The sequence below is a fragment of the Hemiscyllium ocellatum genome, chromosome 7 (genome assembly GCF_020745735.1).
Source record: "Hemiscyllium ocellatum isolate sHemOce1 chromosome 7, sHemOce1.pat.X.cur, whole genome shotgun sequence".
Taxonomy (NCBI): Eukaryota; Metazoa; Chordata; class Chondrichthyes; order Orectolobiformes; family Hemiscylliidae; genus Hemiscyllium; species Hemiscyllium ocellatum.
In genome coordinates this window covers 7,160,992-7,174,702 of record NC_083407.1, presented here as the reverse complement: position 1 = coordinate 7,174,702, position 13,711 = coordinate 7,160,992, and the positions used below count along the sequence as shown (strand labels likewise).

Below are 13,711 nucleotides of genomic sequence, written 5' to 3'. Positions count from 1 at the left end.
GCATAAGCAATGAATAGTAGGTCCCTAGGGAATACTGAGGAACAAAGGGACCTTGGTGCACATGTCCATAGATGCCTGAAGGTATCAGCATGGATGGACAGGGTGGTGAAGTAGGCATATAGGTTACTTGACTTCATTAGCAGGGGCATAGAATATTGGAGCAAGGAAATCTTGTTATAACTTTGTAGGACATTGTTGAGACCACTGATGGAATACGGTGTACATTTCTGGCCACCACGCTATCAGAAGGATGTGATTGCACTGGAGAAGACGTCGAAGAGGTTCACCAGGATGTTGCCTGGGATGGAAAGTCTGTTATGAGGAGAGACTGGATAGGCTGGGTTTGTTTTCCCTGGAGCAGAGGAGGCTGGAGGGGTGATCTTGGCAAAAATGAGGACTGCAGATGCTGGAGATTAGAGTCCAGATTAGAGTGGTGCTGGAAAAGCAGAGCAGATCAGGCAGCATCCGAGGAGCAGGGAAATCAATGTTTCAGGCAAAAGCCCTTCATCAGGAATCATCAGCCCTTTCCTGATGAAGGGCTTTTGCCTGAAACGTCAATTTTCCTGCTCCTAGGATGCTGCCTGACCTGCTTTGCTTTTCCAGCACCACTCTAATCTTGACTCTGGAGGGATGATCTTATTACATAGAACATAGAAGGATACAGCGCAGTACAGGCCCTTCGGCCCTCGATGTTGCGCCGACCGAATCCTACCTAACCTATACTAGCCCAATAACTTCCAAATGCCTATCCAATGCCCGCTTAAATGACCATAAAGAAGGATATTGAAGATATCTCCATGATCTTCTCCATGATTTTGCATTGAAGTATGCAAAATCATGGAGAAGATCATGAGAAACTTTTCCCCATGTCAGATATGTCTGAGGCCAAAGGGCATAAATGTAAGGTGGATGTATAAGTAAGGGACCTTAGAAAAGATTTTTTTTTCCCCCACCCAGAGGGTGAGACACATGTGGAACTCACTGCCTGAGAGGGTTGTGGAAGCAGATCCTCGCACAACGTTTAAGAAGCATCTCGGTAAATACCAGGGCATAGTTGGTCAGTATAGACATGGTGAAGCAAGGGGCCTGTTTCTATGCTGTATGACTCTATATAACATCAACTATCTGATGAGACTGCAGAGGTGTGTCCTTGTGCGTGAATAGCTCAAGGTTACTATTCAGTGCACCTAGTGTGTAATACACCATGTAATTTGGAAAGCTAATGAGATGTTATCATTTGTTGCAGGGGTAATTGAAAATTCAAGTATGTTTCAGCTATACATGGCATGAGCGAGGCCACATCTGGAGTACTGTGTACAGTCTAGTTACCTTATTTAAGGAAAGATGTAAATACATTTGACCCAGTTTAACAAGATGTGCCAGACTTAATACCTACTCTGGGTAGGTTGCCTTTTGAGGAAATGTTGGACATGTATCTGCTGGACTTCAGATGAGTAAGAGGTGGCAGGATTGAAATGAGATCTTGAGCAATATTGACAGGGTAGACGTAGAGAAGATTTTTCCTCTTACAGAAGAATTAATAACTTGGGATGACTTTAAAAATTAAGACGGTGCCCGTTTAAATAGACAAGGAGAAAACTTTTGAGATTCATGAACTCTTTTTCTTTTATTAAAACAAAGAGAAACTGAGTCCTTGAATATTTTTAAGGTAGAATTAAATAGATTTTTGGTAAACAAAAGGATGAAAGGTAGGCCTGAATATGAATTTGAGGTTGCAATCCGATCAACCACCATCTTATTAAATTGCAGAGAGTGCTTGAATGGGTCAAAGGACCTCTGAATACTCCTTGTTGGTATGTCTGTAAATAGACGAGTGAGTCTCCAGTTTTCATGTGTCGCGTTAGACAATCGATTAGACATTTCCTATTGGCATTATTTGATTCTTCCCAGGAACATGCGAAAAACTGGGGCGTTGCGGAACAAAGTCTCCAAATGATTAATGTTCTCCATATGCAATCTTTCAAATCTCATCATTTTTTGTTTGAGCGGGGGTGGAATAGGCACATTTCTTTGCCAAGTACTGAAGTTGCAGTTCCAAGTCTGAGCTGAGGCAGTCGGTGCTTTTTGGTCAATATGGGTCCATGCAGCATTGTAATCCAGACAGCCTTCTACCTCTACCCAGCCCAAACCTCTTCCCTTTAATGTGCCCTTTACTCTCTCTCTGCCTCTGAAACCACCTGCAGCTCTCAGATCTCCACACTCCTTCATTTCTGACCTTTGTGCAACTTTGGTTTTAAGTTTTCCACAGTTAGTGACTGTAATGTTTGCTGCTTGGAGACAGGAATTTCCTCCATAAACCTTTATATCTCTACCTGCCTTTATGTCATTCCTTATGTTGCTTGCTGTCACATTTCATTTGGTAATGCTTCATGGAAAAGCGTCTTGGTGATGTATACTACTTAAAATTCATGTATTAAATGTGTTGTCACCCTAACATGAAGTAGACTGTCTAGTGGAAGGCATAGGATTTGGTTTCCAGTCATTATGGTTCAGTGGAGTGAGGTGCCTGGAGGGAGAATCTGGCACTAATCCCCAGCATATACCTGATGAATGCCCTCCTCTGCAGTCAGAATTAACTGTGTTTAACTTAAATTAATCTAAGTTTAATTACAATCAAGACCTCAGCATCTGCCCAAACATTTCCTTTTTAATCCTTTATTAGAACTTGCTCTTGCGGCTCTGAAGGAGCTTGGGGGAGATGATGGTGTGGTAAAACTGGGGGCTTTGGGGATGCATGTTCACATCTCACCACAGAAACTTTTGGTATTTAAATTCCAATCAATAAATCTGGAATGAGAATCTAGTCCCGGTCACAGTGACCATGAAATAATTGTTTATTGTGAAAACCCATCTGGTTTTTAACAGAAGTTTAAGCATGTTTTTTAGGGATGTCCTTACCCAGTCCAGCCTACATGTGACTCCAGAGTGAGAGCAACGTCAATAGCTCTTAACTGCTCTTGGAAATGGCTGAACGCACCACTCAGTTCAAGAGGCAGTTAGGGTCAGGCAACAAATGCTGGCCTGGTCAGTGATGCCAATGAAACAATAAACTAATGCCCGTTGAAGAAATTTTTTAAAATAATTAAGAATGTCGATTCTGTATCAAATGAGACCACTCTCATCAAAGACCTGCTTAAGAATTTTGAAAGAATCAGAATTAAAATGATCTGATTTCTTTTAAAGTCATAATCATAGAGTCATGCAGCAAGGAAACAGATCCTCGGTCCAACTTGTCCACACCAAACAGACATCCCAATCTGACCCAGTCCTATTTGCCAGCATTTAGCCCATATCCCTCTTAAACTCGTTCTATCCACGACTCCATCCAGATGCCTTTTAAATATTGTAATTGTACCAGCCTCCACCACCACCTCTGGCAGCTCATTCCATACATGTGTCACCCTTTACGTCAAAATGTTACCCCTTGGGTCCTTTTTAAATCTTTCCCCTCTCACCTTAAACCTGTGTCCTTTGGTTTTCAACTCCCCCACCCTAGGAAAAAAAAACTTGGCTATTTACCTTACGCATGCCCATGTGGTTTTATAAACCTCTATAGGGTCACTCCTCAGTCTCCTTGTAAGTGGACCTTCTCGTGAAGTCTCTTCCATAGGCCAATGCATTAATCATATTAGCTGCCAGTTTGGCTGTTCTGGTGATACTCAGAAAATTGACCCCTTTGCAATTCTCAAGTGGTTAATGCAGTTATTTTTCAAATTACAGGCATCTACAGTGAAATACGGGAGCCCTCAGGAGTACCCGTCATTGCTGATCATGTCGAATTTCAGTGTCTACATCTTGGAAATCACTGGACCCGTCAGGTTTGTTCAGGTCTTAGCTCCATTAGAATATTGTTCCAACCTTTTATAGAGGTTTATAAAATCATGAGGGGCATGGATAGGATAAATAGACAGTCTTTTCCCTGGCATGGGGGAGAACTAGAGGGCATAGGTTTAGGGTGAGAGGGGAAAGATATTAAAGGAACCTCAGGGCACTTTTTCATGCAGAGAGTGGTGCATGTATGGAATGAACTGCTAGAGGAAGTGATGGAGTCTGGTATAATTACAGCATTTAAAGGTTACCTGGATGAGTATATGAATAGGAAGTCTTGAGAGGATATGGGCCAAGTGTGGCAAATAGGACTAGGTTAGGTTAGGCTATCTGATCGGCATGGCCAAGTTGGACTGAATGGTCTGTTTCCATGCTGTACATCTCTATGACTGTATTACTCAATGTTGTTTCCCAATTCAGCTCAGAAGTTGCAGCTTTGACTGTTGCGTTGCAATGGAGAGCAACTCTGCCTTTGGTATAAGGTCAGTCAGTAGCTCTGAGCTCGAGATCTACTCCAGAACTTGATGGACAAGAAAGATGTGTTTGTACCATGGCCAAGCCTGCTGATAATCTATCAGCACCCACTGGTGGGAGGCGGTAAGACCGGAAGCGATTCCTGGTCAGCCATATGATGTTTTAATGGTAAATTGGAGTTTTTACCATCACTCTCCATAACTCCAGGCTATACATGCAGGTCAAAGTGTATGTGGCCACAGCAACACAGACTCGCTGAGTGGTGGGCTTGGCTCAGTTGGCCACATCGCCAGTGCAGATCAGAGTGATGCTGACACTGTGGGGTTGATTTTGGAGTTCGTTCTGCCTTAACCCAGCGTGAAGATTGATGTTACGGTTGGATTTGCTAACTGCTTCGAGACTGTTAACCTCATCTTGTCTATTGTTGTCCCTCTGTTTTCCCTCATCAGCCTATCCAGCTTGTTTTTAAAATGTATTTGCTCTGTTCCCCTCAACAATCCTTTTTGATCACATGATCCACATTCTCATCTCTCCAAGTGAGGAACTTTCTCTTCAATCCATAGTTTTTATCATTACCTGCCTAAACCAGTGATCGATGTACGTTCACTCAACATCTCTTGTGGTTGGACCTGCTACAATGAGATGCGACTTGCAGCACGAGCCAGCAGGTCTCCGTTCAATCCCTGATTGGCTGAATTGGCCCGATAAAGAAAACCTGTTCCCGTTCATAGGCGCAAGAACCCATGGGCATGGATTGTAACATTTGGGCCAAGAATTATGGAGGGGAATATAAGAAAGACCTTTTGTCATTAACATTAATGATGAACGTGAATGGAAGTGAAGAAGATGGACAATTTCAAAAGGAAATTGGGTGGGAGCTTTTAGGAACTGAACTCAGACATGAGAATGGGATTCTACACATAAGCCAGATGGCCTCTGTCAGTGAGCTGGGAGAAAGTGAGGTCTGCAGATGCTGGCGATCAGAGCTGAAAATGCGTTGCTGGAAAAGCGCAGCAGGTCAGGCAGCATCCAAGGAACAGGAGATTCGACGTTTCGGGCATAAGCCCTTCTTCAGGAATTCCTGCTGCCTGACCTGCTGCGCTTTTCCAGCAACACATTTTCAGCTCTGTCAGTGAGCCACTAACCGTGTATTCAGTCCGGGAAGATGGTGTTTGTTTAGCTGTGCCTGTGTTCCCCAGAGATACTTGATGCATAATGTTGATTATGAGATCAAAGATGAAGTGATCTCCCTGAGGAGCATTTGAAGAAAAACCAAAACAAAATCATAAATTGCTAGAAAAGCTCAGCTGGTCCAGCAGAACTGTGCAGAGAAAGCAGAGTTAGCCTTGCAGGGTCACAGACCCTTCAGAACTCTTGCTGATGCGGAGGTACCCTGGCAAACACCACCCCCCCCCCAATTCCCCTTCATCCCCCACTCCTTTGACGTCCTCATACGGCTGCTTATCCTGAGATTCACAGTCCATGCCATGTGTTGCCATATGCACATTTTGCCCAATTTTTCCTGCTCCTCTGATGCTGCCTGAACAGCTGTGCTTTTCCAGCACCAGCCTAAACACCACATCTGCAGTACCCACTTCTGCCTTGCCATCTACGCACTCAACCACTCTGTCTACCAGCAACACCTCGTGCTGGCGCAGAGTTGCTGTTACCCCAGTTCTTCCTCATTCTCCAGCTCATTAGACACTTCTGAAGAAGGGTCACTGGACTAAAACCCCAAAACATTAACTCTATTTCTCTTTCCACAGATGTTGCCAGACCTGAGCTTTTTAGCAACTTCTGACTCCTTTTCCTGATTTCCAGCATTTGCAGTTCTTTGATTTTTTTTTTAAAGAGAAAAAAACAAGTTTGTGGAGATTGACAGCAACTCCAGAGACGCAGGACAGCATCTTCTGTTTGTACAGTGATGAAGAGTTTTATTTATTTCAAAAGTTAACTCTATTTCTCTCACCGCAGATATTGCCAGACCAGAGTTTCTCCAGCACTGTGTGTTTCAGACCTGCTGCATTTGCCTTTAGAATCTCACCACGCAGAAACAAGCCCTTCAGCCCCTCATGTCCATGGCATCCAACAAACACCATAGAGTTATAGAGATGTACAACAAGGAAACAGACCCTTCGGTCCAACTCGTCCCTGCCGACCAGATATCCCAACTCAATCTAGTCCCACCTGCCAGCACCTGGCCCATATCCCTCCAAACTCTTCCTATTCATGTACCCATCCAAATGACTTTTAAATATTGCAAATGTACCATCCTCCACCACTTCCTCTGGCAGCTCATTCCATACAAGTACCACCCTCTGTGTGAAAAAGTTGCCCCTTAGGTCTCTCTTATATCTTTCCCCTCTCATCCTAAATCCATGCCCTCTAGTTCTGGACTCCCTGACCCCAGGGAAAAGATTTTGTCTATTTATCCTGTCCTTGCCCCTCCTAATTTTGTAAACCTCTATAAGGTCACCCCTCAGCCTCCGACGCTCCAGGGAAAACAGCCCCAGCCTGTTCAGCCTCTCCCTATAGCTCAAACCCTCCAACCCTGGCAACATCCTTATAAATCTTTTCTGAACCCATTCAAATTTCACAACATCTTTCTGATAGGAAGGAGACGAGAATTGCATGCAATATTCCAACAGTGGCCTAACCAATGTCCTGTACAGCTGCAACATGACCTCTCAACTCCTGTACTCAATACTCTGACCAATAAAAGAAAGCATACCAAACGCTGCCTTCACTTTCCTATCTACCTGCTGTTCCACTTTCAAGGAGCTATGAACCTGCACTCCAAGGTCTCTTTGTTCAGCAACACTCCTATTTACCTGTACTTGGCCCACAACCCACCAACCCCTGGCATTTTAAGTTGTCATACCTGTTTTTGTTTTGCATTTGTATAGCACCTTTCAAGATGTGGGTGGCACAGTGGTTAGCAATGCTGCCTCTCAGCGCCAGAGACCCGGATTCATTTCCCGCCTCAGGCGACTGACTGTGTGGAGTTTGCACGTTTTCCCCGTGTCTGTGTGGGTTTCCTCCGGGTGCTCCGGTTTCCTCCCACAGTCCAAAGATGTGCGGGTCAGGTGAATTGGCCATGCTAAATTGCCCGTGGTGTTAAGCAAGGGGTAATGTAGGGGTATGGGTGGGTTGTGCTTTGGTGGGTCAGTGTGGACTTGTTGGGCCGAAGGGCCTGTTTCCACATTGTAAGTAATCTAATCTAATCTAATGTCCCAAAGTAGTTTACTGTCAGTGCAGTGCTTCTGAAATAGAGTCGAGAGTCTGTGGTGTTGGAAAAGCATGGCAGGTCACGCAGGATCCATGGAGCAGGAGAATCGACGTTTCAGGCATAAGCCCCTCATCAGGTTCCTGCCCGAAACAACGATTCTCCTGCTCCTCGGATGCTGTCTGACCTGCTGTGCTTACCAGCACCACACACACTCGACTCTGATCTTCAGCATCTACAGTCCTCACTTTCTCCTAGTACTTTTGAAACAGTCAGTTGCAACGAGGGAAAGGTGACAGCCAATTTTGCTGCCCAGCAAAATCCCATAAACAGCAACGTGATAAAGGCCAGATGATCTGGTTTCATAGTGGGTATGGAATGTGTGTTTAATATTGGCTCTGATCATAGAGAATGATCCCGAACTACTTTGTGGAATCTTTCACATCCACTTGAGGATCCTCCAAAAGACAGCACCTCTGAGTGCAGCTCTTTCTCTGCTGACACTGGGTTATGGGCCTGGTGGCCAGAGTTGGACTGTGGAGTCCACAAACTCCTGAATCGAGTGTGCCACCCACTAAGCTACTTGGGCAAGACTGTGGCGCATTGATGTAGAATCTAACAGTCAATCAGAATCACTGCCCACAAAATGTGATTATCCACAGGAACAATAATCCAAACCCACTCTGCCCACCTTATTCCTACATCTCTTGATTTCACAAGCAGGAGTAGGCAATGTGACACACCCCACCTTTTCCAAACCTGCTCTGCCATTCGGTAAGGTTATGGCTCATCTCATTCTACATCCTCACCTACTCTGGATAATTTTTCTTTGCTTTGCTTATCAAAATTTATCTCTGGTTTAAAAATACAGGAGGACTCAGAGTTCCAACAAATAACGACTGCCTGAGAAAACTCTCCTCTTATCTGTGTTTTTTATTTTGAAACAGTAAATCTCCAGTTCTAGATCCTCCTACAAGAGAAACCTCATCTCAGCATCCACCTTGTCAAGACCTTTCAGGATTTTGTATGTTTTGAGCTCAATACCACAGACATTACCAGCAGGATAGGGGTCATTCAGTGCACGTTTGCTGTAACATCCCTCAAAGCAGGATCTGTTCATTTTGGAACAAGGAGGAAGCTGGCTAGGGAGGCAGAAGAATGTTGCTGGAGTGAAAGATTGGAGGGATTTTGAAAGTATCCTTTGAAGATGTTGCCTGTGGCTCAGTGAGTAGCTTCCTTGGCTCAGTTATAATGCTCTGGCTTCAAATCCTTCTCCAGGGCCTGAGTGAGCAAATCAAGACAGACAGCCCAATATTATGGGAGTACTGCACTGCAGTTATATTTCCCACTGCCTCAGGAAAGCAATCAACAGTAATCAAAGACCCCTCCCACCCTAGCTATATTTTTTTTCCCATCCTCTTCTGTCAAACAGGAGATACAAAAGTTTGAATGCACGTACAAATAACTTCTTCCCTGCTGTTATCAGACTTTTGAATGGACTTCTCGAATGTTAATGTTGATCTCTCTCTGCCCCTTCTCTGCAGTGTAACATTGAACAACACAACCTCGATTATCCGAACAGCAGTTATCCGAATTTTGAATTATTCAAACAAGATCTCAAGGTCCTGTAAAAATGGCATTAGGCAACTCAGCATTGAGTTATCAGTTAAAGGGCATTACGATGTGCATTACCGGATAACCTAGAAATGTTTGGATAACCTGCACTCAAATTATCGCTTGTTTACAATCTGATCGATTATTCGAACAATCAATTATTCCAACAAAATACTTCCCACCCGTCTCATTCGGATAATCAAGGTTCTACTGTATTCTGCACTGTTCTGCTACTCTGATGCATGTTGGTGCAATCTGTCTCTGCAGCACACAAAAGAATACTTTTCACTGTATCTCAGTACATGACAACAGTAAATCAACTGTCCTGTCTTTCTGATAAAGCATTAAAGCTGAGTTCCCTGCTGCCGGCTCAGATGTCTGTAAAAGACCTCATGGCACTATACTGGGGAAAGACACGGGAATTATCCTCCGTGTCCTGGCTAACATGTATCCCTTAATCAGTGTCACAGAACCAGACCAGCTGGTTATTAGCATTTTGCTGTTTATGGGATCGTGCTATGCACCCGTTGACTGCCGTGCATCCTAAACTACAACAGTGGCTACACTTCAAAAGTGCTTCGTTGTCTGTGAAGTACTTTGAGGTGCCTGGCATTATGAGAAGTGCTGCATAAATGCGAGTTTGTCTTTTGTCATGTGGAGGGGTGAATTGGGTAGTTTTGCCATCTGGGCGAAGCTCTGGTGTGGCGATTGCTCCCACCTGGTCTGGGGACAGCTTTGAGTATAGGCCGAAAGGCAATGCTTGGGTGATGTTTAGCTCTTCAAAAGGAAAGTGTTCCTTGTAATGTGTTGAACTGAATGTTGACCATCACTTCCCTGAAACCCTTTTGGGTGGACTTGCGAGCAATGCTTTTCCTTCATTCCTGCAATGTGCCAAGGTCAGTATTCATTCCCCTGAACAAGTGCTGAGCTGCTACCATGAACCACTGCAGTCCATGTGGTGCAGGGATGTCCAGGGTACTGTTAGGGAGGCAATTCCAGGATTTTGACCCAGTGACACTGAAGGATGGTGAGTGGCTTGGTTGGGAGCTTACAGGGGGTGGTATTCCCATGTATCTGCAGCCCTTGTCCTTCTGGGTATCAGAGTCTTGATTCATTTTCTTTCCTGTTTTAGTGGTCAGCCAGCTACCTGGCTCAGGAAACGCGAGGTGCACCCTATACTGGGCCTGGTGCACATACAGGTGGGCCTTCGTACCCAGAGCATCAGTATGGAGTTTGACAGCTCAGGGGCATCCTATACATTGCTGATCCGAAATCCTTCCAAGTGCAAGAGCTTCATGCAGTTTTTCACAGGTGAGTGAATATTTAAACACTGGGCTATTAATGTGTCCCTTGTTCCATTACTGACCTGCCTGAGGAAGGGGCTTAGTGATGACCATTTCACACTGTACATACACGTAGGTACACCCTATAATGGAGTATAAAGGTAGGGAGGTTTTGCTAAAACTATACAAGGCATTCATCCGGAGTAACAAACAGTTTTTATCGAAGGAAGGTTAGACTGGTATTAGGGGCAGTGCAGAGAAGGTTAACAAGGCTGATACCAGGTATGGAGGGACTATCTGAAGAGAGTTTGAGTAGGTTGGGCCTGTACTCCATGGAGTTTAGAAGATTGAGAAGTGACCTTATTGAAGCTTACAAGATTCTTAAGGGACTTGGCAGGTGAAGTGCAGAAATAGTTTTCCCCATGTGGCAGAGTCTAGGACCAGAGGGCATCATCTCAATAAGGGTTACTCAATAAAGACAGGTGCGGAGGGGTTTCTTCACTTGAGGGGAGTGAATCTGTTAAATCCTTAACCACAGAAGGATGTAGAGGCTGGACGACTAAGTATATTTAAAGTTGAGATGGACTTTTAATCAGTAAGGGAATCGGGGGTTATGGGGAAGAAAGCAGCAAAGTGAGTTGAGAATTATTGGATCAGCCATGGTCTCATTGAATAATAGAGCAGACTCGATGGGCTGAGTGGCCTACTTCTGGCCCTATCTCTTATGGTGATACAGCTTCCACTGATTCAAATTCAATTAGTGACTTCAATGAAGTGAGGCCACGTGTTGTAATGTGGGAGATTTGGTCAACAATTTGTAACAGCAAGCAGCAACATGATGATTATTTGTTTTCAGCTTTGTTAGTTGAAAGATATGATGTGGACGTGCCGGTGTTGGACTGGGATAGGCAAAGTTTAAAAATCACACAACACCAGGTTGTAGCCCAGCAGGTTTATTTGTAAGCACTAGCTTCCAGAGTGCTGCTCCTTCATCAGGTAGCTGTGGAGCAGGAGCAGTTGAAAGATAAATAATCAGAGAGATGTACAGCACGGAAAGAGATCCTTCCTTCAGTCAACTCATCCATGCCGACCCAATATCCTAACCTAATCTAGTCCCATTTGCCAGCATTTGTCCCATTTGCCAGCACTTGCCCCATATCTCTCCAACCTTTCCTATTCATATGCCAATCTAGATGCCTTTTAAATGCTGTAATTGTACCAGCCTCCACCACTTCCTCTGGCAGCTCATTCCATACACGCACCACCCTCTGCGTAAAAAGGTTGCTCCTTAGATCTCTTTTAAAATTCCCCCCTCACCCTAAACCTATGCTGTCCAGTTCTAGACTCCCCCACCCCAGAGAAAAGACCTTGTTTATTTATCCTATCCATGCCCCTCATGATTTTATAAGCCTCTATAAGGTCACCCCTCAGCCTCCGATGGTCCAGGGAAAGCAGCCTTTCCCTATATCTCAAATCCTCCAACCCTCATTGTTAATGTTACATGTTTGACTTCTCAACCAAATTTAGCAGGGAGTTCCTGTCACTGGACTGCTATTCAGAGGCTGCGGCTAAGACTGTGGGGACACCCATTCAGATCCCACCCCAGCAGCTGGTGAAATTTATATACGATTGATAAAATCTGAAAGTTAGTCTCAGTGATGGTGACCACAAAACATCCCTGTAAACCTTTTCTAGACCCTTTCAAGTTTTAAGCAGTCTTTCGATAAGAGACCAGAATTGCACACAATATTGCAAAAGTGGCCTAACCAATGTCCTGTACAGCCACAACATGACCTACCAACTCCTGTACTTAATACTTTGACTGATAAAGGCAAGCATACCAAACACCTTCCTCACTATCCTATCCTCCTGCCACTCCACTTTGAAGGAACCTACACTCCAAGGTCTCTCTGTTCAGCATCACTCCCCAGCACTTTACCATTAAGTATGTAAGTCCTGCTCTGATTCGCCTTTCCAAAATGCAGCACCTTGCATTTATCTAAATTAATCTCCATCTGCCATTCCTTGGCCCTTTGCCCCATCTGATCAAGATCCTGTTGAACTCTGAGGTAACATTCTTTGCTGTCCACTACACCTCCGATTTTGGTGTCATCTGCAAACTTACTTACAATACCTCTTATGGTAATATCCAAATCATTTATATAAATGATGAAAATTCATGAATCCAGCACTGATCCTTTTGGCATACCTCTGGTCACAGGCCTCCAGTTTGATTAATAATGGGCCTGTGACACCGTTCTTTGAGTGTGAGAACTGGGGTCTTTCATGTATGCCTGAGATGTCAAGGGGGCCTCAATCCAATACCTTGTCCAAAAGATGTCACATCTTGACACTGTTGTACTCCTTCAGAACTGGCATTGACCTATGGCACTGGAGTGAACTTTTATGTGAGCAAACTTCTTCCCTTACCACCCCCATCCCCCTACCCCCATCCCCAACACGCCTTTTAACTACTCAATACCAATAAATATTTACACAAAGAGAGTCTTTGAGGTTATCTTGTCAATATTTAAGCCTGCACAAAATGTGCAGCACACAACAAAAATGTTGCTTCATTGATATCTACCAAACTGGCCTTGAAGTGTGATAGTGTCTCTGAAAATAATAGCTCATTGTTAATGTTACATGTTTGACTTCTCAATCAAATTTAGCAGGGAGTTCCTGTCACTGGACTGCTATTCAGAGGCTGCGGCTAAGACTGTGGGGACACCCATTCAGATCCCACCCCAGCAGCTGGTGAAATTTATATACGATTGATAAAATCTGAAAGTTAGTCTCAGTGATGGTGACCACAAAGCTATCGTCGATTGTTGGAAAAAATCCATCTGTTTTGCAAATGTCCCTTTTAATTTGGCAATCTGTCATCCTTATCTGGTCTGGCTTACAAGAGACTCCAGACGACCAGCAATGTGGTTAAATTTTGATGGTATTAGGCAAGAACTTTCAAAAGCTGATAGAGGGCAGATTTTCGCAGGTAAAGGGACAGTGGAAAATGGGATGCCTTCAGAAATAACATAACAAGAATCCAGAGAAAAAATATTCCTGTCAGGGTGAAAGGGAAGGCTGGTAGGTATAGGGAATGCTGGATGACTAGAGAGGCTTTGGTTAAGGAAAAGAAAGAAGTGTGTGTCAGATATAGACAGCAGCGATCGAGTGAATCCTAAGAGTATAAAGGCAGTAGGAGTATACTTCAGAGGGAAATCAGAAGGGCAAAAGGTGACATGAGATAGCTTTGGCAAATAGA

The 13,711-nt window shown here is 44.2% G+C and overlaps 1 protein-coding gene across 2 annotated transcripts in view; it reads left to right on the top strand.

Annotated features, from left to right (window-relative positions):
* The window catches only part of stk11ip (serine/threonine kinase 11 interacting protein), a 127,261-nt gene that overhangs the window by 88,377 nt on the left and 25,173 nt on the right, over positions 1-13,711 (top strand). For both annotated transcript variants that reach the window (XM_060828238.1, XM_060828237.1), the window contains exons 21-22: positions 3,742-3,839; positions 10,296-10,474. In XM_060828238.1, the coding sequence (XP_060684221.1) occupies positions 3,742-3,839; positions 10,296-10,474 (277 nt within the window). The remainder of the gene's footprint in view (positions 1-3,741; positions 3,840-10,295; positions 10,475-13,711) is intronic.